This window comes from Myripristis murdjan, chromosome 12, assembly GCF_902150065.1.
Source record: "Myripristis murdjan chromosome 12, fMyrMur1.1, whole genome shotgun sequence".
NCBI lineage: Eukaryota > Metazoa > Chordata > Actinopteri > Holocentriformes > Holocentridae > Myripristis > Myripristis murdjan.
The window spans coordinates 23,101,446-23,123,501 of record NC_043991.1 but is presented as its reverse complement, the minus strand read 5'-3'; the positions used below and the strand labels follow the sequence as shown (position 1 = coordinate 23,123,501).

The 22,056-nt window shown below is 39.5% G+C and overlaps 1 protein-coding gene across 1 annotated transcript; it reads left to right on the top strand.

Moving 5' to 3' along the window:
* Window positions 1-4,723: 4,723 nt before the first annotated feature.
* slc45a2 (solute carrier family 45 member 2) lies at window positions 4,724-20,418 on the top strand. Its single transcript, XM_030065510.1, has 8 exons — window positions 4,724-4,748; window positions 6,910-7,379; window positions 9,864-10,040; window positions 14,687-15,048; window positions 16,723-16,866; window positions 17,985-18,108; window positions 18,980-19,185; window positions 20,140-20,418. The coding sequence occupies exons 1-8, from the start codon at window positions 4,732-4,734 to the stop codon at window positions 20,362-20,364; spliced, it is 1,725 nt and encodes a 574-aa protein (XP_029921370.1). The 5' UTR covers window positions 4,724-4,731; the 3' UTR covers window positions 20,365-20,418.
* The last annotated feature ends 1,638 nt before the right edge of the window (window positions 20,419-22,056 follow it).

Here is a 22,056-nt window from a genome sequence, read left to right as displayed (position 1 = left end):
GCTTCCAACAACGCCTGACCATACAAAAATGCTATTATTTGCCAAAGTGAAGTGAAGTTGTCCATTTATGTAGCCCTTCACCAAAAAGCATGTCTCAAAGGACTTAACAGAGAAGAAACTGGGTTGGTTTCCAAAAGATTTGCTTCCCCAAACACAAGAGGCCTGAGGGTAATGGTTGGTAGTTTGGTGGGAAATATCTTTTGTAGTATCCTGACACTTTTTGGAAACATTTCCCCTTAAATAAACTGTACATTCACCCAATATTGTGAAATGCTGTAAGCATAAAAAGTGATTTAATATCGCTTCCTTGTTTTTGCTTTAGATTTTCCTTAGATTTTTCATTGGGGAAGACAGAAGAACAGTAGGAAGCACTTGGAGCCAGTCGAATTAAGTAAAATGGTTTTGGACATACAAATGGAGAATCAAGACTTGGATTACACTTCAGTTTATTGAAGTCATCAATCAACTCCGTGCTAATAAGAAAGGGTTCACATTTTTTAGAACCTTCTTTTTCCATAATGCATAAGATTGAAACTTGGTTCAGTGCATGATGTTTTAGGGATTCATTTGATGTAAAAGGCACTGAAGATGAAGAATAGGGGACAAAAAAACAGTTACCGACCGGCTGGATTACCTTTGATTCCCTAGATGGACTTTAATTTTACAAACAGGCATATTGGTAAGAAAACACAAAATCTGTGCTGTATGGAAAAAAAAAAAACAACAACCAATATTCAATATTTGTGATGTTGGATTATCATTCAAGATTGTACAGATTCTCTTTGGGTTCTCATAAAGAAGCCTTATTATTAATCTTAATACCCACCCAGGCATTAATGTGTGGCAAATATTTGTTTATTTTTTTCTAAACTGTGTCATGTCCACATTAAGCCGACTACATCTGAAAACATATTTTTCCCCTCTCCTTTTAAGCCTTTCATCCACAGCAGCTGCCATTCTCCACCCATGAAAACTGAGCTTTTCAAAAATGGTTTCCATGGTTAGTAAATATGAAAACACTGGCCTGGCATTTTCATGTGGGTGGGGAAAACTTTCTGAAAATGATTAATTAAGATCACCACATAATCAAGAGTTGTGTTGATTGTAAGTTATGTAGAGCTGAATTTGTGCCGTTTGTGTGTTTTGGAAAACGGGGTGAAAACGCTAAGGCATTTTTGGATTTACTCGGCTTGGTGTGGCCTCAGTTTTAACCATCTAAATGAAAACCTTTTAACGCAATCACCTCTTACACACTAGCATGCTATTCACAAGGTGTAGCTGCACATAACGCTGCCTCATCCTGTGGAGGCTTGCATAATGGCTACCAGTCTCATAGGGTCATAATGTTGCCACATGCTGAGGAAACTTGCATAATGGCTCCTTACTACTCTCAAGGGGTCACTTCCAGCGTCTAATTTGAGCACAGCTGACAACCTTGTTCCCCCACACATTTATTCTTTCAGTTGTTCTTGATGTTATTACATTGGCAGAGTTGTGGTGCAAGACCGTGAGGCATGCAGGTATGTGTGGAATGTCTATGTGACTCCAAACATCTGACTCTCACCAAGCAGGGCCAAACAGGGTAACTAACTGTACGCGTGAAGTACAAGATTAGTGTAAGCCTCAAATAAGATCTAATAGAAATCAGAAAATGTGCAAAGAGGATGCTATTGGAAATTTTGTCTACTTAGTGTGTAAGATTTAATCAGTGAAGTGTTGCAGAAAATGTTTGAAAGAACTAAACCTCCGTGTCTGAGGCGGTGAAAACAATTTCGTTTGAGATTTGACAGGTCAATCATAAAAATTAATATTCTTTACCAAACATTGTATGGTAAATAGGTGGATCATAGACGTCACAATTATAATGTGTGTAAGTGTATCATTATCATCATGTGTGCTGCTTTGATAATGAAGCCATTATACAAAGGCAAGTCCTTAGATCTGTGGTTCTGTGGATTTCCCCCAGTGGGGATCAGTAAAGTTTATCTTACCTTAACCTTTTGGACAAAATAGGTTCCTATAGAGGAACCTTCCTAACTAGGTACCAAGGTGATAGGAAGCTTCCTTGCAAGTGAGACAGAGCCAGTATCTTTCACAGAGAGATCAGCTCTGACAGACATATCATTTTATTTAACTCCATTTCTCCCCCTCAGGTTGGGCTGCAGCATCTCTGATATTTAAGCTCGTACTACAGGGAGTGCTGTTACGCTGCATATCAGCATGGTTGTGATTATCGTCAGCACTTGACCTGTGGCCTCGTGTCTATGATTAAATCACAGATGTGTTGATATTCAATATAACAGCACGACCTCGAGTGTGAGATTTGTTGTATACAGTTACACAGCTCTACAAACAATGGCATTTATCAAATAACAGTAATAACCCACAACACATTATGATGTAGTTATTTAATACATTTTTTCAGCTCTGTCAACAGAAATAGTTCCATCAAAAATCAACCAACTGAATTGTACAGTCTCCCAACCACTAGCTTGCCTGGAGTTTTTGAAGGAGAGGGTAGCAGAAGGTTGCCTGCTACCAGTCATCTTCTGACCTCCATCTTCTGACCACCAGTCATCTTCTGACCTCTGTCCTCTGACCACCAGCCATCTTCTGACCTCCATCATCTGACCACCAGTCACAACTTAACTTCAGTTATTTTTTTTTAGCGATTTGTCAGTCTTGTGCCGTCACAAAGTTAAAAGTTTGCTACAATGTAGAATCTGGATGTTAATGCAATCAACAGTTATCACTGAACACTAGTAAAGCAGGTAAAGCACAGAGATACATAATAGTAAAACACCAGGGTGCTGTTATACTGTAAATCAGCTCTCATGGAATGCCTCCTATCCAATCAAATCACTCCACCCAAAACTAACTGTTGTATAACTGTCCATTGTCCATGCCCTTTAACTGTGTGTAGGGCAGTCATTAGGCAGTCATTTGATGGCTTCTCTACGCAGTGGAAAACAAAAATATAATTAGGCTTAGCTGCAGACTGAACAATATACTGGCTACAGCTGAACACTAAGATTAGTGTCTGTGGCATTAACACAAGTCTGTGTTTGCTCAGCCCCAGTGGGGCCCTTGGTCATTTTACTCCATGCTGCTGTTCCAAACGTCAGATTGAAAAAGGTAATTCATTTAGTTTTTTTGAGAGTGTAGGACTATTCATCTTGAAGTTCATCAACAGCTTGAGACAGAGAGGGAACACCTGTGTGTAGGACTTCCATCTGCCTGAAGATACAGATTAGCTATAGTGCTATAGTTCATTATTTATTTATGAATGAAACTGTAGGCTAAATTGACAGGATGCAGAATTGGCTGCATCACAGGATGAATACAATGATATATTATGAATAAACTGAAAATGATGACTTACTTTAAGTGTAGTGCAAAGAAGCACACAACCACATGAGCATACGCACATGCACACACAAAAATACACACACAGGCACATTTGCACACACTGTGGCAACTTAACCCTTTATCGGGCAAGTGACTATTTTTGGTAATTTTACAGGTACACCTACATCCCAGGTCACATGATTGTGGCATTTGACCAATGTCATTGGCTTTGATTTTCTATAGGAAAATGAAAATTTTAGAAAAAATTTATAAAAGTAATAAAGTCCTGTCATGTTCACTAATAACAGTCTAGGGTTGTATTTTTTGAATTTCAAAGTATTTCAATGAATGCCCTATAAAGGGTTAAGTTTGTACTGCATGGAAATAACTTGGTAAATTAAGAAATATGACTGTGCTGTGCTAAATGTCAGTAAACGTATGCTCCTAAATTTGGTCTGTTGCTCCGAAAAACTTGAATAAATGGGTAGCACCAGTGCTCCAAGGGGAAAATGCTATCAGATTCATAATCTGTGCGCCCACATTACAGTAGAAAACCATGCACACAAATTTGTAAACTGTGCTCTCTGTGTTGTCTGAGGAAAAAAAAGTCATTTGAGGGCATGGATTGCAAATCCGAGCGTACAGGATGGGCAGATTTTGAAATTTCAGCAAAATGTGGAAGAAAATCTGGGGAAATAAAAGCCCAAGACAACAGCAGGAGAGGAACAGGAAAATCAGAAGAGTTGGCAAGCATGGGATGCACATTTGACCATCTAATTCATGTGCAGCGCCTGGAGTAAATAGACGAGACGCCACTGGTATGACTTTATTACCATAACCTTTGAAAGCGGGGGACAAAAAGTCTTGTTGTCCCCTCTATTCCGGCGCCAGTAAGTATATGGCTTTGAATGTGATTCATCTAATGAGAACAGAGGCCTGGATCAGTTTCATAATCAAGCTTTTCCTTTTGCTCTTATGCATGTTTTAACAAAGCTTTGGCCTCACACCTGGCAGTTAAAAGTCATCCCCACAGACAGAATAATACTGTCTGCACATGCAGAGAGTTTTTAAGTGCACCTATTGACATAGACTCATGTGCATGTGTATATTAAATTACACACAGACATTGTGAACATGCCATCAATCATGTTTGAGTGGCTTTCGAATGAATACTCTCACAGGAAAGCCGGACAGTGATCAGGAAAAATGTCAAATGACTCAGTCCTCCTCTCTTTCCTGAACACTTCCATCTTTCTCCTCCTGCCCTTTTGATCCGAGTGTCTCTCTCCAGGAATCACATGCGCCATCACTTGATCAGCTTACAGTGCAGCTGTAGCCGACCACAAAAGAGCCCTTGTGAGCGTATGGTGTCGTGAAGAGCTGATGAATCCTCTCAACAGGTCAGTTTGTTATTGTCCACTGCATTCAGTCCACTGTCTTTTAAACAGACCACAAAAAAGTTCCTCTTCAGTAGCTAGAACCCCTCCTAACCTTTAAAACAGTCCACGGTCAGCCAGCTCCACCTCACCTACCTGTTTTCCCAAGTTACTTGACCCCTGCCTTAATACATATTTGAAATCTCACTAGCAAGAGAAATATCATTTCTCTTGCTCAAAACGTCACTACTTCTCAGACATGGTGGCACTTATAACTATAACTTAAAGGAATATTCCAACATTCTGTGCAAAATACCCTTTTTCAGTTTTCCCAGACTGAGGAAAGATCTTTGATATCACTCATATCGCATTGATATTATACATCTAGACTTCCACTGGTTCGGTTCCTATGTGTGTTTGTTTTATATTTTACTGATAAACCACATGAGGCAGAGGAGGTAACAGATTCTGAGGCTACATTCCCAACTGGGTGATCAAATATGATTCATGTTTTAAAACAATGTTCAAGCAGATATTGTTTTCTCTCTATTGCTCTAAATTGGGAGGAGGAGAAAATAATTTCTCCTCCTCCTCTCAGACCCCAGAGGTTTTAGGTTCACATGTAGTCTCAGAGTTATTGGGGAAGAGAGACCAGAAGATAATACTAGGTCCAGGATATGACATGTGTTGGTATCAAGTATTAGGACCCTGTCATTTTGCAGCATGATACAGTATAGCAAATAGGAGATATCACCAAGAAAGGCAACGAGCGGAAGAGTAAGTGGTGACAGTGGGAAGTTAGTGACTGAAGCTTTAATTTGGTATAGTTAAAAAAAACAAACAAAAAAAAACAAAACAAAAAAAAAAAACAATATTTAAAATTCAAGAGATAGAAATACAGAAAAGAGACAGCTGGAGACTCTCAGATAGTCTCTCTCTCTCTCTCTCTCTCTCTCTCTCTGTGTGTGTGTGTGTGTGTAAACGTGTGTTTGTTGTGCGTGTCTGTGTCTGTGTGGTTGGGTCATAATGATCTTCTTGTGATTCACAGGCGCAGTCTGCTGATTCTTGCAAGACGGGGACACCTGGTATTTGAAAGAAACTTCTACATTTCTTTGACGCCAGATAGTTTTGATCTGACTTAAGTCCTTTGGCCAGCATATCATAAATTCTTCACAGATAAGGCCTGGTGCGACAAAGCCTCTGAGAATGTGAAAACTGATTACTGGCAGGATCACATTATGGCATAAGAACAGCATGTTGGTCACAGATGAGCACACCAGCTATTTTAAAAGTCGTTTGTTTCTGGGGCATATTTTATTGGTAATGTTGTACATAATGTTGGGCTATAATAAGGAGTTGAAGTGTTAATTAAGCAAAGCATGTGTATGTGATGTAACTGAAGTTAAAGAAATTTGAATTCTCAGTTTCAATACAACATGATTCACATACAAGCCCAATATATATAAATAATATATATACTTGTCATGCTCTGGATAATGACTTGCTTGAAAGCATTTTTTCAGTCTTGTTTTTCTCTGGATGTCTCCCCAGATCTAAGGGCAAAAGCATGCATACCGGTCAAGCACATGATGATCTGGTGACGTATGCATCAGTTAACAGTACAATGGTCAAAAACTAATTGCATCTTTTCGATTTGTTGGAATCAGTTAGCCGTCTTTCCTGGAACCCCCCCAAAAACCCAGCTCTGCACAAAATTGCTTGTCTTCCTTTGTTGAGACACATGAGGGGGACGAAACCTGTATCCATGTGTATACTCACATATACACACACGTGCGTATAATGTCACACACACTCCCATGAACGGCTCTGCGTCTTACAACTTTAAGGAGTTGGGGAGGGGAAGAGAGGGAGAGTTCCTCAATCTGTCCAATACACACAGCGCTTTTTCTCCACCCCTCTCACTTTCTTCTTCAACCCGTCCCACTCTGCTCTCCTCAGACCAAGAGGCAGACCCACCAATGTAACACTGTGTATTTTTGATTCATTGCTCAGCTATGCAGTAGAGAGGAGGATTAGCCCAAGCTGAGCACCAGTGGAGCGATTTGGCACCAAGCCATCCATCAACCACTCAACTGAGAGAGACGCTCCACACAAGTGTGTCTCTCTCTGTTTCACTCTCTCTACTTCTTCCTCTCCTCTTCTCTCCCTGTCTTCTTCATTCTAGCATGACTCTTTTATCGGAGGACCAGTCTACGAGGCCCCAACCCTGTCGGCTTGCAGAGCCTGAAAAACACATCAGCACCATGCAGCTTTACTCAACAGACTACAGTGGCTCCAAAGAGGACTATATGGCCAGCGGGGAAAACCCTGTGTTTGCATCAGTGGAGCCTCCTAGGCGCTCACGGGGCCGCCTTATCCTTCATGGCCTGGTCATGTTTGGAAGGGAATTCTGCTATGCTGTGGAGGCAGCGTTTGTCACACCGGTGCTGCTGAGCGTCGGCCTGCCCCGCAGTTTGTACAGCTTGGTGTGGTTGATCAGCCCCGTCCTGGGCTTCCTGCTGCAGCCCATCATCGGCTCGGCCAGTGACCACTGCCGCTCATCATGGGGCCGACGGAGGCCTTACATCCTGGCCTTGGGAATCCTCATGCTGGTGGGACTCACCCTTTTCCTAAATGGAGATGCTGTCATCTCAGGTGAGACTGAAGGAGAAATGGAGGGAGGAATGGGAAGAGAGAGGAAATCATAACAAAGGAGAAATATTAAAATGCACAGATCTGGTGAAAGACGGAGGTAATGTTTTTTTTTTATCTTGTCATATAAGAGAAAGGTGAGTGTTGGGGTGTTGGTTTGAGGGCAGACTAGTCCTTCTTACTGTAACTGTGCCCAAACTCAACGTGAAGCAAAGGCACAAGAGAGCAGAAAATCAGTTCTCTTCTACTCAGATCCATTAACTGTTCCCACCAGAGTCTGAGATAATTATTAGTGTTTGGTTTGGCATATAAAAAAGTGGCAATACTGAAGAATGCACAATGAAAGTTAAATGTAAGGGTGATGTTCATCTAATTCTAGTCACGCTCCTGTGCTTAAAAACATGAAGATGCAGTGTAATAACTCTTATATTAATCAATTAATTGATGAGAGGCACATAAGGAGTTTGCATGTATGTTTCTATGTTAAGTTATAAGAGAAGTTCATATTCCAGTTGTCCAGCTTAGATGACTTTGCTGTCAAAGTCTACTTGCCTTTCAGACTTACGATTCTCCTGGGCAGCTTTAACACTGATAGAGGGAGTATTATGTTTTCTGTTCCTTCAAGTATTTCCCCTACCTCTTGCACAAACACAGGCTCATATTCTCACATGTATTTGCTTATTAAAAGAGCCTTATCATAAGATGATGCTTTCAGCTACATCACAATTGTGACTTTTTTTTTTTTTTTTTTTTTTTTTAAATAAATCAAACTCATAAAGCTCTATAAATCAAACTCATAAGGCTCTCAGAAAATCAATCAAACTAAGTATTATATTTGGAGAATAAAGGGAGATAAATGAAACACATAAAAAAGATGTGGAGTTTAATCATCTCCAGTGGTTTAGTACTTATGTTTTCTTTTGATCAGACAAAAGGTTGATTTTAAGAACTTCTTAAGTCTATTTTACAGGGGAAAAATTTGGAATCAGTCAAAATCTGGAAACAAATGAGAGCCACCAACCAGTGGCACATGTAATGATATTGCCAGCAATCATTTACTGCTAATTCTGATAATGTTTTTACTCGACTTGTTCACATCACCAAGTTTAAAGTGTCTTGACAGAAATTTACGTAATTGAAGCACGAATGAGGGCAGAATCAAAGGAGGAGCTGTGTTCCCCCAAAGGCAGCTTGAGAGCAACTGTGACCTTTATTAATCAGAAAAGTTGGGTAAGGAATACCTAGAATAATACAACAGCCTGGGGAGTGTCTCAGGGAGGATTACACACATGAACTCACACACTGCTGGGGGTGCACAGTTTTACATTCACTGACCCCTGAGTAGCTCCACAGGATCACTGTGGCGTTATTCAAGGATACTTTCCCTGCTCAGAGTTTCTCAGCTCTTGCTGGATGTTTTTAATCATTAAGCTTGGAATACCTCTTGCCATATTACTTAACATATTACTTAATTGAGGTGTAATGTTGTATAATCATTGCATTGGAGGCCCATTTATTTATTCATTTATTTATTTTACTTACTTCTTAATTAGCCATCATTTTAAAATTCTTTAGGAACTATATCTCTGCACATTTAGCTGACAAACCTTGTCACAGTTACTCTGCAAATACACTGTGCATGGAAACCTTGAGATGTTGTTACAGGTTACAGGTCTATTATTGAAACCATATTCAATAAAATATAGACTGTAAACACTGGCATGATAGATAGATAGATAGATAGATAGACAGATAGATAGATTATTGATTGTACCAAACGATACTATCAATACAATCCTTGGTACAATCCTTTCTAATAGCAGCAATAAAAAGATAACTATATATATATATATATATATATATGCATAGATGTATATAGTTTTAGCATATAGGTAATTAATAGTCAGTCAGTAAAATAATAAAAAAAGATGGAGTCATTAGAATCATAAAAACATCAGATAGAGTAAATAAATGAATAGATGCTACTGTTAAATTTTTATGTAGTACTTGTCGGTGTGTTTGTAATGTTTGTAGTGGTGGTGTACTGTACTGTATTTTCTAAAATCCTATGAACTGTAGGCCATTGATGGATTTCGGTTCTAGGATTTTGGTCAGAGCGTAATCATAAATCTGAGCATTTGTTTTTTTTTTTTTTCTTTCCTGAATGCTGTGATTGTTGGTTGGCTTTGAAGAAAGAAAGAGATCTCGACTTTACTATAGTAATTCTATAGTCCACATTCTGCTGTTTCTACATTCTTGCTGGATAAACTCTGATGAACATCTGACATCATTATGTAACACACAACGCAAGCAAATGAACGCTGACCAAGACACAGCACAGTCCTCGTATTTGAAACAAAGTATTTTGTATGTGAACTTGACATGCACATGGAATATGTGCTTATCGTGTCAACAGTGCCTGCAGCATTTCAATTGACCTGTGGTGTGATTAGGTTTTTGAGAACTGTGATTGTTAATGTTTTGCAGCAATAGTCACTGAAAGGTCACTCAGGAGGATATGGGCCATCGTGGTGGTGATGTTTGGAGTAGTGCTGTTTGACTTCGCTGCAGACTTCATTGACGGGCCCATAAAGGCCTACCTGTTTGACGTGTGTTCACACCACGACAAGGAGAGAGGTCTGCACTACCATGCTCTGCTCACAGGTATGTAATACTGACACACACACACACACACACACACACACACACACACACACACACACACACACACACACACACACACACACACACACACACACACACACACACACACACACACACACACACACACACACACACACACACACACACTTAACAAGTCAATTCATTTCAAAATTTGGCACATTACCCTGCTGGGTTGTCTCCAATTTGCCTACTAATTACTTTGCAGTTAATTAATCAGCATAAATAATTTCATGATCATGTACTGTGTGTTTCAGAGTTGGCTCATAATGTATAACTCTCTAAAACATTCATTATTCTGCAATATTAGTGATTCAGAATAGGCATCCTGGTGTGTTCCCACACTTCCATGAGACTTATGTGACAATGTGCACTTTGCAATAATTGCACAGTGTGTATTGGTGGCTGGAGTGGCACACGTTGAACAGCATGTGAAGGACTCCATGGACTGTATTGGTGCTTGTGTGCTAAGCAGATTTAAGGGGCCTTTGTACAGAGGGGTCTTACCATGAGTCTACACTGTTAAGTAAGACTGTAGGTGAAGTGGATTTATGTCGTTTGTCAGATTTGGGTGCGGTTATGATTTTATGAGCTACAGAGTGAAAAAGTATAGCCTCCATTCTGAATGGTTCCGTTCCATTCTGATCTTGCCCTCAATTTTATTGCCATGTAACAATTCAAAACGTTATGTAACCCATTATAGAGTGTAGTTTAATTTAGTTGTGGTCTAAAAGAAGGAACAAAGCAAACTATTTGAATTTTATGACATACAGTGGTCAACCAGCACTGTAAATGGTTGGGAAAAATTTTGCCAAGAAATATTAGGCTACTGCATATTATTTTATTTGATCCAGCACATAATATGAGTTACAGGCAAGGGTAGAGATTTCTTATAACTTTTGCAGGGTGCTTGTATAGGGTCATGGATTGACTCATGAAAAAAGGAAGCCGTAAAAAGCCTCTGGCAATTTGCCGCATGAGTGACAATATGACTGGACAGAAAGTTGGCAGGCATGTGAGTGACTGAATGGCTGTATTAAGGAAATAGGGATTTTGTGAATTAACTGAATATTTGGAGTAGGGCATAAATAGCAACCAATTAATAATTCACTCTTTTCATACAGCTCTGACAAAAGGCATTATTTTATTAGATAAAATGGATTTTGAGTGAACCAACAGCACAAATAGGCTACTGATGTTTTGCAGATATTGTTCCAAGAAACCATTGTATAGTAATAATAGACATAATACATAACACATTCAAAACCTTAAGCAGCATTAATATTTGTGAATTTGTGAACTTGTTTCTGGTCTGATCATGACAGCCGGATTGTGTTTTTGTCTAACCTTTAGCTAGGCCACTCCAAGATGTAAAATGTCTTATTCTTCGGCCATTCTTATGCAGACTTTATTATGTGTTTTGGGTCTCTGTCTTGATATACCATCAGGGGCGAAAATCCCATTTCATTAATCGGGGGGGGGGGGGGGGGGGGGGGCAAATAAACAGCAAAGTTTCAGAGAGTAATTCCTGGGGGGGGACATGAAAAAAATGTTGTCTGGCACGACTGCACCTCCCTCTTTCTCTCTTACACTCCTTTGAAACTTGCTGTACAGCGTTGAGCCCTCAGCATGTTCATATGTTTTAAATAATGGTATTAAAAGCAATAATCCTCTAACCAAATTTCTTTGCTCACTGTTCTATTTCCACTACAGTCCATCAGAATACAAGCACTAGAAACTCAAAATAAGCTCTAAAAATAGAGGAAATACCTTGAATAATCCAACTACATCAAACTATTCTTCAAAAACATATTTATTGTAGTGTCAACAAAAAACAAAGCAAATATCAAATAGTGGCATACAGTATATGTTTGAGCTGTACACTGTCCCTTTTAGATCAAATAAGAAAATGAAATGAAACTACTTTATGGAAGGAGGGGTCTTGTCCCCCCCGCCCCCTCCCCACGGGATTTCCGCCTACGTACCATGCAGCTGCGATTCATCTTCAGTTAATGAATAGGGGGCTGACTGGTTGGACTAATTGTCCTTTAGTACTTTCACATACAGAACAACATTGCCCGCTTCAGTGATGGCAAGTCATCCAGGGTCTGATGCAGCGAAGCGTCTCCAAACTTCAGATTCCTGTTATGAAATACAATGTGTGGTCTCCTGCAGTCAGTAAGTCAGGAATTCCCCGGCAAGAAACACAGACAATTATAAGATTTAATTTTCCCAACATAAAGTACTGTTCCTTGTGTGAATTTTTGGTAGTGTTAGCCAATCAGCATAGAATCTTATCAAGTGTTCAATGCAAGTTCACACTGAAAAAAAAAAAAAAAAAAAAAAAAAAAAAATCAAATGGTTAACCGTTTGACCTTACAGATGTTTTGGTTAACTCAGTGTCATGCCAGGCTGAAATTCAAAGTTAAGTGTGTTCTGAGGATTACAGTCATGCTACAAGTTGTGTTGTCTAGTACAGTGTGTGCCACCATGTAGGACAGCTTAATAGTGATAATAATGATATTTTATTTGTATAGATCTTTTCTTGGTACTCAAAGACAAAACAGAGAAAACAATATAATGACATAAACAATATTACAAAAAGCAGATAACTTAAACCCAGTAGACAGTTTAATAACAACATAATAAAGACTGGAGCCAGTTAGAACTTGAGGGATTTCTTTTGATCATGCATGACACACATCTAAAATCTGTGTACCGCCAACTTCATTAATTAATGAGGAGAGCTTGACCTTACTCTTAACAAGACTATTCAAACAGCTAGCCCTAATCATCATTTAAATTCAGACAAGTTGCCAAGTTGTCAAACCTGAGCATTGCATATTTGACCTTGTCTATACGACCTTGGACATGATAGATATGAGAGAAGTGCTATATTTTGGTACTATTTTGTCCATAAACAAATGCAAGCCAAAATCTGACCAAAGCTAATGTGGGGAGGGGAAATACTGAGCAAAACTGAATAAAATGAAACAGTGTCACATGTACTGGCACAGTGCACTATTGCAGGGCAAGATGATGTTTTCAGTGTGGGTGTAGGTGCAGCAGTGTGCTGTGCTGCCATCAGGCACGGGGTGGTGTGAGCACACCAGCCAGGCAGTAATCCAGCCCTGAGCTAGTCATGTGCTGCAGTCATGGGTCTAGGCTGAGAGAGAGAGGCCAGGCACATGACCCCTTCTAGACATCATTGATCACTGCTGCCACTAACATGTGAGGTTTGTATGTGCTGGAGGTGGTGAACCTTAGGTGTGTGTGTGTGTGTGTGTGTGTGTGCGCTCATTATAAAATGCTATTACCAATACTTTGTAATTCACAGCCTTTGACTGACTTGGAGAGTGACTGACAGCCCTCTGGATGGGCTTAAAATATTTCCCCATAGAAGTCTTTATCAAAAAGTAATATGCTAGAGTAACTGTAAAGCAAGTTTGGAGCAGCTTGTCATTCTTTTTCTCACTAAAGAGGCACTTTCCTCTACAAATCTGTTGCCAGTGTTAGCTCTGTCATTTCAGGCTATGAGCCAGTTGGCCCACATAGCAATGAGCTTGTTCAGTCATTTTACTTGATGCTTGCCAGTCTGTTCATATCAAAGTAAATCTGTGTGATATTAAATCACCCCCTTTCTTTTTTTGTTGCTCTTTCCGCAACATTCTCAAGGCTGAAAGGGAGGGCAGGGTAGTAAAGGTTGTAAACCATTGCTCATGTCAGCCAGTATAGCTGTGGAGCGCACACTAGCATTTAATTGGAAAATTAAAAGAGATTTGATTGTATTTTTGTGTTCAGTATAGTGTTCAGAGATCAAAAAATTATCCAAAAGACACACACCCTTTAATTTTGATAATAACCAAAACTCGATTTAATGTGTGCAATGTGCAAAGTTCAAGGGATGAAGGTGGATTACATCAGCTGGCTATAAAGTACATTTAAAAAGTTAGCAAAGACCATTCATTATTCAGATTTCAGTTCATTATTTTAGTTGAGTAAATGTCATAAATGCTATGTACCCGCTTACTTGTTTTTGATCTGTGTTTACATCTATCTGTGCGAATGTCAGGCTCAGCATACAAGCAGCATGAAAGCAGAACTGTGACAATGTGGGATCATTATTGGTAAACTCTCACCCAGCCAGACATAAATTTCTCAGTTATTTTGCATATTCTGATTGTTCTGTTTGTTAGTATGCTCCTATGCTTTGCACATCAGTTCTATGTGGATCTACAAGAATTTTGAAACAGAATTTATGAATGTAGAAGTCAGAATATCTTGGAAATTCTGGTTTGAGTGTATGCAGTTTTTGTTTGTTCCCACCTCCTGGGGAAATGGACTTGGTGAGTGCATTTAAATGATGAGATGGACAGCAGAGTTTAATTGTAAGTGTCTTTTCTGTGTGACAAGTAAATTCTACCATTTGAAAACTGAGTCTGAGAGCACAGACTCAGTTTTCAACTGAGTCTGTGCTGAGTCTGTGCTGAGTCCCCCAACACTTATTAGAAAATAAGTGTTGGCTCTTGGTCTTGCCTCAGCATCAAACTTCTTTTCATAGCCATTTGAACATACCTATTTTATTTGTTTGGTCACAGACTTCTGACCTTTGCCCCCATATGCTCCAGGTTTGGGCGGAGCGTGTGGCTACCTGGTGGGAGCGATGGACTGGGGTCATTCTCTGCTGGGCCAGCTGCTGGGCACCGAGTACCAGGTCATCTACTTTTTCTCAGCATTGACCTGGGGCATCTTCCTCACCGTACACCTCATCAGTATCCCAGAGAAACCTCTGGGCAAGATCACAACACCCTCTGAGTCTTCATCTTCCACTGCCCTCTGCCCACTGGGCTCCCATAGCAACGGTTACGGAGCGCTGCCAAAAGAGCCCATCTCCCCCGTGGTCCCGGTCCCAGACCTCAGGCCCAGGTCATTCTCGGCTCTAGGGGAGGCCAACTCCGTAACCTCCAGTGCTAAGCAGCCAAACAAAGAGGTAAATGATGGACATGTTTAGCATTTAGTTTAGCATCTTGTCAGAATGAGAGCACCCAAGCATGCACAGTATACAAATGCAAAAATGAGCGCATATACAAAATGATCATACAAATGACAAGACAAATTCGATTTCAATTTCAATGAAACTGAGCCTACTCTGATGTGTGTTAGAAAGACTGGATTTTAAGCAGTCTGGAACTGGGTTTTTACTCCTCTTATTTTATCATTTTTGCTGTTAGTTGTTGTAGTCTGATTATGTGCATCTAGTGACAATATAGCTGCATGGATAAGCCTGTTTAGACGTGTGACTCCAAGGTCTCATGCACCATGCACTTGTCAATAGAGGAACCCAGCTTAATCTGTTCCCAGAAAACTAAAACCTGTGTAAAATACTGCAAAATAGTGTGGACCCCAAAAGATTAAGCTACAAAGCATGAAGATGGTGATGAGGATAGGAACTGCAATGACTATGCTGAGATGACACCTTTTTCAACTTTATATGTATGAATGGTGCATTAATAAATTTAAATCATGCTTTGCAGTGGGCTTGGCATCTTGCTATAAATCCTTTAAGTAACCTTCCAGATTATGACAAAGTAGGGGAAAGATATACACCATAATATCAAAATGCCATGTGATGGAGTTTGATTCTATATTTAAGTTGCACTGATCGATTTCTGACCACTAGAGGGTGTTGAGAGCTCAAACTTGGTTTGTAAACAATGTCCTGTTTAATTATATGTCTGGCTGAAAGGATTTTCAACTATATATGTAGAGATTAAAACAATAGGAAATCAGGACTTTGGAACTTACTTGACTTAAGCATGATCTATCTGAGGAATTTTTGCCAGCTAAATTCATAAAACCATTTAAATCACCTCTTCAAGCTTACTTTTGTAGTCTCATTGCACAGTGTATAAAGATCTTTTTAATTCTTTGACCTACCTATTAGTGTTGCTGATTTGCTTTGACTTTATTTTTAACTCTGCTTTATTGATTTTAATGTCTATTTTATGACTCTATAGTACTGTAATTTGCAAATATATGTGTAACTATGCTTTGAAAAGGGCTAACACTAGAATTATTAACATTAAATATGCCAGCATAGATGATAATAACAATAATTCATAGATAATAATTTAATAATAATACAGATCATGAAAGATGATTTGTTACATCAGTCCACATCTTTAATTTACAATGAAGTATTTATTTCCTGAGATTTAAAATATTTCTGGAGCTACAAAAGGATGATATGATCCATCATATCAGGTGACTTTTGCACATACTTTTCAATGCTATATGCTTCTGTCTCTTGTTTGCCTCATATTTTAATCATTTCGTTTCTTACCTTTATGGGCCAAATCTTGAATGTGCATCTGTTTAAATCTAAAGAGCCGAAAGTCTTCTTTCATTCTCAATGAATTTATATTACTCTAATAACAGGAGTGTCTGGGGTAGTTTTGTTTTTTCTTCTGGGCTATTAAAATGTCATTAGACAACTGCTGTCCCATCTTCACAATGATGTAACTATTGGCAAAGATCACTGTAAATATCCTATGTGATTGTTAAGGTCTGTGTATCAGTACTGGAAGTATACGTGTGTCTATGGGTACATGTGTTTGTGTTTGTATGTGTTTGTGTTTACATCTGTGTTTGTATCTATGTCCAGGCACAGAAAAGGATGACATTCAGGTCTTTGATGAAGGCCATGATCAGCATGCCAAACCACTACAGGTGCCTGTGTATCAGTCATCTACTGGGATGGACAGCTTTCCTCTGCAATATGCTCTTCTTCACTGATTTCATGGGACAGGTATGCATTTCTGTGTGTGTGTGTGTGTGTGTGTGTGTGTGCGCGCGCATGTGCACAACAGCATATGTATGCAACTGATATGGTAAATGAGCATGCTGATTTGCATTTATGTAAATTTTATGCATGCAGGTTTTGTGTGAGTGCACCATGCTAAACATCCATCTGCATTTGTCCCAATCTAAACTGATGAGGTGATTAATCTGTCACAAATGATTTGCTCACTCCTTTAATATTTGAAGTCCATAATAGGATATTACCAGTAATTTGCCTTAATTATTATTATTGTGCTAATCAGGATGGAGATATCAGGTCATTTTCTGATGCTCAGAAGAAGCCACTTGCAGCCATTCATTCTTGTACAGTTTGAAAAATGACTTCCACAGACTGGAAAATGTGTTAACATCATTTGTCCCATGAGTTAGCATCAACAAACAGTACTATCCAGCCTGACTCCAGTCACAAGTTTAGGTTCATTTTTTTAAAATTATTTTTTATTTTATTTATTTATTAATTTATTTGCGTCCTCCTGACAGAATTCATTTTAATTGATCAGTTGCTGAAAAGGACCCCAGTCTGTTTGTTAGAATGAGCCTAGCTCTGTGTCAGTGAGTTTCTGGCTCCAGGCTAACAACAGGCAAGACAGAAAAACTATGAGGAAAAGAGCCAGAACCAGCTGAACTTCACCGACTCATTTGTCCAAATGATTTTTATCATCTTTTTGGTTCTTGCATTTGTCACCTTGGCATAGATGGCACAAAGTGTCAGCATAGACTGACAGTTTTGGTGGTGGCTAAAATTCCAAGTTAGACTGATTTGCAATAGTGCTGTAAACCTATCTGGCTGCAACAGCCACTCAGAAAGACAAGAAAGGCATTTGCTGTAGAAACTCAACTTTGACACAGGTAAAGCAGGTGTGGGACTGGGGGGAGCGTCTACAGAGCAAACAGAGAACCAAAACAATTGTGCTGTAACTCCTCGCTCAGCCACCAGAGATCTGCTGCCAACAGTAATAGCATCAGAGCTTTAATGTGAAACAATGTTTAAAGTAGTTTCTATCTGCATGGGAGTTATCTGATCTGTTTTATATGAACTGCCTTTCTCTTTGCTCTTGTTGGCAGATTGTATACAGGGGGAACCCTTACGCAGACCATAACTCCACAGCCTACATCACATATGAGAGAGGTGTGGAAGTTGGGTGCTGGGGACTGTGTATTAATGCTGTGTCTTCTGCTCTTTACTCCTGTAAGTATCTCTCTCTCTGTGTGTGTGTGTGTGTGTGTGTGTGTGTGTGTGTGTGTGTGTGTGTGAGAGAGAGAGAGATAGAGAGAGAGAGAGAGAGAGAGGGTTTGTGTGTATGACCTTTTGTTTTTCTATACTAATGAGTACAGCTAACAGCTATATCAATATAATCCTGTCCTGTGGTGACTGTTCCCACCATCAGTTCCTCTTCTGAATAAGAGCTTGGCAAGGCTGGATAGAGGAAATGGGTTGTAGTGAGCAATTACCTGTTTTATCTGCTGAGATTAGCAGCCAAATGTAAAACATGCACATTTCTCACACAGGCCAAAAAAACAGAAGAAAAAAAAAGAAGAACAACAACAACAAAGAAAGAAAAAAAAAAACATTGTACCAAGAGTCAGGCACAATTTCAAAGGAAAAATGTTCTGGTATAATAACTTGGCATGGACACTCTGAACCTTGCGTAACATAAAATTGGCTCTCCTTATTGCCAGGGTCCTCAGCAAATTGATTTTCCTTATAAAATGTAATCCCAAAAAAATCTAAAAAAAAAAAAAAAAAAAAAAAAAAAAAAGTTACCACATGAATATTTGTCTTACAACTTGTCTTCTTTGAATGAGAAATTGTTCAAAATTCAGTGAGAACCTACTGAGGGCTCAAATTTGAAATGCTTATAACAGTGATAGGAAAAAAAAAAATCTGCCAGTCCCACTTCTATCATGACTCAAAACACATCCTCAGTTCCAACATCCCTCAAAATCTTCTCTTATCAAACTGTAAGACTGTTTTAATGTATTTGTCTGGATGCATATGTTTATGTTCCTGATTACATGTGTGTATGTGCTTGTATCTGTGTGTGTATGTGTGTCTCCAGATGTGCAGCGCTTTCTGTTGCCCTATATTGGTCTGAAGGGGCTGTACTTTATGGGCTACTTTGTGTTTGGCATGGGCACCAGCCTCATCGGCCTCTTCCCTAACATCATCGCCACACTGATCCTCTGCAGCGTGTTCGGAGTCATGTCCAGCACCCTCTACACCATTCCCTTCAACCTGATAGCTGAATATCAACGTGAAGAGGAGGTAACACACACACACACACACACACACACACACACACACACACACACAAGCAAATAAGCACATATACAAGAAAACACATGTACACATACCTACACTACACTTACACAAAGCAGGTAGACCCTGGAAATGTGCTCTCCAGCATAAAATGCTTAAAAGCATTCAAGTGGTATAGATCAAAGATAATTTGCTGTACCCATAGTCAATATCCACTACAGCTGAGACATCAGAGTAATGTAATGTCGGAGTTTGAGTGTTTCACTTGCTACTGTGTGCTTTTGGGTGGATGGGGATGAGGTCAGTCTCTTTTGGATGTATTTGTGTTATAAAGCTTATTTACCCAATCATCAGAAATGTAGCAGTAAAAATCAAAAGGGTCTAAAGCAATTTGTTGCAATAAGCAAAAGAAAAAATACACTTCTTTATTTTATTTATTTAATGTTCATTCAAAGATTTTTAGAGCATAGTTAGAGCACAGGGTCTTTGTTAAAACAGATATTTAAAGTATATATAGATTAAAAGACAAGGACAGATATTCAAAATACATTAAAAAAGAAAATAGAAAGAAATAGAAGAAAACTGGCAATTCAATATGTAAAACCTGATCAGTTTTATTAGATTTCTTATACCAATCAGCACCTGTTGATTGCGTTATGCCAATATTTCAGTGCCCAAATACTGCTGTTTTTGTTGCTGTTGTTTTTTTTTCCTATCAATGATATAGGTGTCAACTGAATTTATATTAACCCTGGTTTACTTTTGTAGTGCTGTGATCATGACATAACTATTTGTCTCCCTCTGTCCTTCCTCTTTACTCCCACTATGACTCCCTCTACCCTTTTCCATTTCATCCCAATTGCTCTCTCTCTCCTCTCCTCTGCCAACTTTTTCTACCTTCCTCTTTCTCCATCCCACCTCTGCGCTCTTCCTCACCCACGCTACCCCTCATTCTTCCAGGAGCAGCTGAAGTTGCATGGGATCAGTGAATCTCCGCGGGGCACCGGCGTGGACTGTGCCGCGCTCACCTGCATGGTCCAGCTGGCTCAGATCATCGTGGGAGCAGGCCTCGGGGCCCTGGTCAACATGGCAGGAAGTGTAATCGTGGTGGTTCTCTCGGCTTCAACCATGTCCCTGTTCGGCTGCCTCTTCATTGCCCTCTTCATCAGATATGTGGAATGTTAATGCTTATATGGTTATTTTAATGACATTGTTTTGATAAATAAACAGTCTATATTATATCCATCAACTGTTTTTGATATTCTTCATTCTATTCTTCACTTGTTCGTGAAAGCGGATGTCTACAGTATATTGAGTCAATGTCCAGTCCCTGGGGCTGTTGACCATTTTAAGTCCATCTCTCTGTGCATAAAATTAATCTACTGCTCTTGGGAGCTTAATTAAAAATGCATTATAATCTATATCTATTTATATTCATTACCGGTGGTTTAAAAGACACTGTGGTGTTGTATTTTCTCACACCACACAGTTTATTTCTGTTTCTCTCTTCTGTCTGTCTGTCTGTCTGTCTGTCTGTCTGTCTGTCTGTCTGTCTCTCTCTCTCTCTCTGAGATTCAGATTCTGGGTTTTCACATGAATCAAGTGATACTGAGTGTTGCCATATTGAATGCAGATGAACACAGTACACTAAAGAATAGGCAAATTCAGCATAGCAATTTGGCCTTTTCCAGATGGACAAACTTTATCATTCCCAGTGGGAAATTTGCTTCCATAATTTGAACTGCCAAATGTCAAAAATAAGATAATACATATGTATGACACTGTAAATATGAACTATTGCAATGCAGGCGCATGAATGAAGATACATAAATTCATAAGTAGCCTAGCCATCACTGAGATTATAACACAATGAAACAGTTAACATAGAGCAGTATACAGCAGTAACATGTCCATATACATTGAAAACACTCAAGTCAAATTATCTCACTGGTTTGTAGCAATGTTTTTGGCCAAAGTAATGATCTAGCAAGGTGTTGCAGACCATGATTTTTGGCCTTCCAGTATTCCTATTTGTCCCCTTACTGATGAAAATGGAGGGGTGGTCTATAAATCGGGGTGTGTGTGCATCTATTTGTCGATTTGTCTGTTTGACACATAGTGGCATAACTTCCAAATACACAGATTTCATGGGCATATTGGTCATGGCTCAAGGAAGAAGCGGCTAACTTCTCACACCCCATAGCCGATAGGGGGCTCGGCACTGGACATGGCATATCACAAAAAAGGTTCACAACTTCTGAATGGATTCACACAAAACTTATGTATGTAATGGCAACAGAAGACATGATTAACTTTGTAAATGGTGGCCTGTCAGTGGGTTTAAGTGCTTGTTTCTTCACCAGTGCTCCCTCTGGTAATGAAAAAAAAACTACTGCACATAGCCTTTGGACCAGGCTCTAATGGCTAACTAGTTTATCTGTATATGCTACAGAGGTGATCACCCCCAGACCTCTGTCAGGAGCAATCTTGCAAACACCATCAAGCACACACTTGCTCTGCCACTGAGAACAAGCTACGTGTGCTGAAAGGCCACTGACATGCTCTGACACTGCAGGCAAAAAGCCCCGGTCCAGAGCTGCAGTCAAAATCAATAATGTTATTATATAGCCTAAGGTCTGTGCCTACCATCTAAAAGAGCTGCTGCTGGAACAAAATCAGTGTCCAGCTCTGCTGATGCCTGGACAACCTGACAGTGCAATCTTTTGTCCCTTTTGTCCGACTCGTAGCTTGACGGTGCTCTGCCCCCTAATATACCTGTAGCTAAGACAATTTGCTTTTTTCATAAGCTGGTTACAAGTGAAATTTAAGTAGGCTTTAATATGTACTTCTCTAAGGTTACAACATTGACAACAGTAA